Source organism: Struthio camelus, chromosome 1 (genome assembly GCF_040807025.1).
Source record: "Struthio camelus isolate bStrCam1 chromosome 1, bStrCam1.hap1, whole genome shotgun sequence".
Taxonomy (NCBI): Eukaryota; Metazoa; Chordata; class Aves; order Struthioniformes; family Struthionidae; genus Struthio; species Struthio camelus.
The window spans coordinates 119,277,120-119,281,039 of record NC_090942.1 but is presented as its reverse complement, the minus strand read 5'-3'; the positions used below and the strand labels follow the sequence as shown (position 1 = coordinate 119,281,039).

The window sequence follows — 3,920 nt, the reverse complement described above, 5'->3', positions numbered from 1 at the left end:
AATACTGCGCATTTATAACCTCTCCTCAAAGCACTTCTTGTCTCAGCCTGGTAGAAGGGAATTCCCCCCACCCCTCCCCAGGAAATCACTGGGACTTTTTCGATGACTGAAATGGACCCTGATTTGGGTTCTTGGCCTCGTGGCCTTGCAGGGTGCAACTTCAAGCAGACGCTGCAGTTGATGTTGTCCAGCGGATCTTTTTAATTTGAATTATTCCTTCATTCTGCAGCTCGGGTCATCCAAGAACGGCTCCCACTGGGACTACTGAAGTCCTTTTCCCAAATCCCGAAATATTGGAAATGTATATGTTTCACCCAGCGAAACGAAGTCCTCCATTACCACCAACTGAGAAATGTTGCACTTCATGGGAGATGGGGAGGCGTAGAGGGAAGAGAGCTGTTACCCCCTCGATGCTGCAGAAGGCGAGAGCATCCCTTGGGCGTACGGGGCAGCTGGAGCCGCGCAGAGCCCGGCCGCGGGGTCTAAAGCGCAGAGGCAGTCGGAAATGATGTAGGCCTTCAGCTCGCAGGGCAGTAATGGTAGCTAACACAGAGGGGGCTGCGAGGTCCGTCCCTTGCGCTGCTCACAGGAGCGGCTTGAGCCGCCAGGAGAGGCAGATTGAAGGCAAGCAGAAGCTTGCCTTCATTGTATACATGAATATGCGGTGGGAACAATGCGGAGCAGGCAGGGTATGTGGGCGGCGGCGGGCAGGGATACGGCCGAGCCCCACGGCAGCTGCTCTCTGCCAAAGAGCGAGCCCAAAAGCACAGGCTCCTGCCGGCTGCACGCCCCCCAAAACGCTTTGGGAGCTGCCATTGGGCTAAGGGCACCGTGCAGAGCAAGGCCCTCAGTGCCTTTGGTTGGGGGAGGCATGGAGATAACGGGTTTGATTTCAAAGAAACAAACAGAGCCAAAAAAAGGGAGTAATGGAAAGTTGCCTGGCTGCAGATCAGGGTCCCCGCCTCAGGGGACCAGAAGTGGAGCGGAGGTTACCGGCTTTCACCCTTTCAGCACGGCTTTACCAGCAATGGGCTGCTGCAGGGGCTGGAAACGCAAGTGGCTGCAAAATCCAGGCTGAAGAAGGAAAAAGTTGTGAAGTGCTTCTTACTTTCTCTTGCCCCCAACCGCATGTATGCCTGCACACACACACGAAACACACTGAGGGAATATAAACTATTACATGCAACGGGGACTGTAATCTTTCCTCTAATCTTCGATATGTCGACAAGCTGGCAGATCTAGCAGTGCAGTGTTCTATGTTGGCTTGTTTGTTTGTTTTGCATTTCTACTTTTGAAAATATAAAAATGACAAGGAAAGAAACAGAGGAAAGAAAGTTCAAATGAATAGCGGGAAACTAGTACTTTAGTACCTAGCTAGTGGTATCTTAAAATGATCTTTTACAATATAGCATACTAGTTCTTTTCTTAACATATGGAGTACTATTTTATGACCAGAAATCCTAGTTTATGCCTGAATCTTTATTTCTGATGTATCTGGATATCTGTAGAGATCAGGCTGAATTCTTCATACATACATTCATAGCTTAATGAATTGGTAAAAAGAGTCCACTGTCACATACCTGATTTTTTTTCTAGATTTGCACCATTTTTTTCTGGTGCTTTGCCTTTCCCAAATTTCTTCATCTGACATTTTCCAAGACTCTTTGGAGATCACATACAAATTCTTGAATGGCCTGTTCACCTGCTCCCCCTTATTATTCTGTGTAAACTATACTTTTCTAAAAAAAAAAAAGATGATTTTCTAAAATATTTGTTTTTACATGGATAGCTCTGATTGATTGATAGGTTTTTACTTGGAAAGCCAATACTTTCCATGGCACTAGATCATGGGGTAATTGCTGGGTCCACTTTTGCACAGGAAAACAATTTGCTATGTAGCTTAAATCATCATTATGTAAATCTGATTCGGCAGCCATCTGAGCATGTGGACGTCTCCGTAAGCTTGCCTATCCCCATAATACTCAGTACAGTAATGCATATGTATAAAGATATATATATATGTATATATATATATACAGGTATTAGCAGGACTGAGGTCTTTTATTTTTCCTTTCTACCTCTTAAATGGTCTTTTGCAGCTTTGATTATCCTCTGCAGAGACATCTCTTTCAAGTTCAGAGTTATTTTATCTTTACCCTTTTGGTTTGGTTTGTTCCTTGATCCTGTCACTGTAGTACTCTCCTTTGAGCTGCAGAACAAAAGTACTTTTCCGAGCAGAGGCCGCGTGGCAGGGAGCGCTGCTCTGCTTTCCGCCTGGCAATTTGCCACCTCTCCTGCAGGAGCCAGGACTGAGCAGGATTTGGTGGCAGAATATTTTCTGCTCATTCAAGGCAATGGCTCCAGTAACTGCACCAGGGTGCAAGTAAGTCTCCTTACAGACCACCAGTCCATTTTCTTAGCACAGTAAAACCTGTAGAAAATAACTGGAGTTGAGGGCAGGGCTTCTTTTTCTTTTCCTTTAAAAGGTGACATCAATGCAAAGCATTTTCTTCAGAAGGTGCGTTTATCCTCAGTGGCTCTTGCTGGTTTACACACACCCTGTCCTGTCTCTTGCTTTGGAAAGTTGCTCCACTTGATCGCTCAGTTTGCCTCTTCGAGCCAGTGGTGGCAGGGGAATTACAAAGATGATGAAGGCGCAGCCAAGTCCCAGGTAGCGCATGCCAGATTAGAGCTGATTTAGAGTTGTGCAGGCTGACTCTGAAACTTTCCTCCCGCAAGGGACAACTATTTCTGGCAGAAGCTGCTCACTGGTTGGCTGCGGCGTGCACCTGCTTTGGGGAGCCTGCTGCGGTGTGCTCGCCTTGCAAAAGCGACATGGTCAGCGGTGCTTTGCAGCTGGCCGGGCTGATAGTTGGCGGCATCGGTGCGGTAGGGACTTTCGCTGTCACGGGCATGCCTCAGTGGAGGGTGTCTGCCTTCATCGAGAACAACATCGTCGTGTTTGAGAACATCTGGGAGGGCCTGTGGATGCACTGCGTCAGGCAGGCCAACATCAGGATGCAGTGCAAGGTCTACGACTCCCCACTGGCGCTCTCACCTGACCTGCAGGCCTCCCGGGGGCTGATGTGTGCCGCTGCCATGCTGTCCTTCCTCGCTTTTGCCCTTGCCGCTGCGGGGATGAAGTGCACACAGTGCGCATGGAACAGCAAGCAAGCCAAGGGCCACCTGCTGCTGGCAGCTGGGCTCCTTTTTGTCGTCTCGGGCGCCGTGGAGCTCATCCCTGTGTGCTGGGTGGCCAACACCATCATCAGCGACTTTTACAACCCTGTGGTCAACGTGGCGCAGAAACGGGAGCTGGGGGAGGCCCTCTACCTGGGCTGGGGGGCCACTTTTTGCCTCATTGCTGCCGGAGCCATCTTCTGTTGCTTTTGCTGCTGCCGGCAGAAAACCAGGAGCTACAGGTACTCCGTGCCGCCCCACCACCCTACTTGTGACCAGCACTGCCACGGGAAGACTGAAAGCTCATACTCCAAAAGTCAGTACGTCTAGACGCCTCCTGCCTTTTCCTTTTCTTCATGCATGCAGTATCTGTGGCTGCGTTTTGGCGGCCGTGCTGAATGGCAGCTAGAAAGCCACCTTTGCCTTCTGTCGTGTAGCTATTGCTGTTGTTACTGCACTTTGGAGCTGCAGGTACCACCAGTGGGCCCTGCTGCGTCCAATGCAGTTTTAATGCATGGAAAGGTGAATGTTTAACATTATTTTAATAGGAACTTGAGATAGCTTTCGGGTAACACAGCTTTGCTTTGTATTGCGATTTATACTGAAAATAATAATAAAGGGCTTAAATTTCCACTGAAATTCTGGCCTATTGCAAATAAGAGAGGAGTTAACTAGCTGGCTTTTTTTTTTCTCTCCTGGGAAATATGGGATAAGAGTGAATAAGGACAAGATAATAGTGG

At 48.6% G+C, this 3,920-nt stretch overlaps 1 protein-coding gene across 1 annotated transcript; it reads left to right on the top strand.

The window, feature by feature from the left end:
• The first annotated feature begins 2,835 nt into the window (after nt 1–2,835).
• LOC104139465 (claudin-8-like) lies at nt 2,836–3,510 on the top strand. The gene has a single exon (XM_009667620.2). The coding sequence runs from the start codon at nt 2,836–2,838 to the stop codon at nt 3,508–3,510; it is 675 nt and encodes a 224-aa protein (XP_009665915.1).
• Nucleotides 3,511–3,920: the final 410 nt, after the last annotated feature.

Bases quoted from the DNA above. Each gene is read 5' to 3' on its own strand.
- LOC104139465 (XM_009667620.2), top strand. From the start codon at position 2,836: ATGGTCAGCGGTGCTTTGCAGCTGGCCGGGCTGATAGTTGGCGGCATC.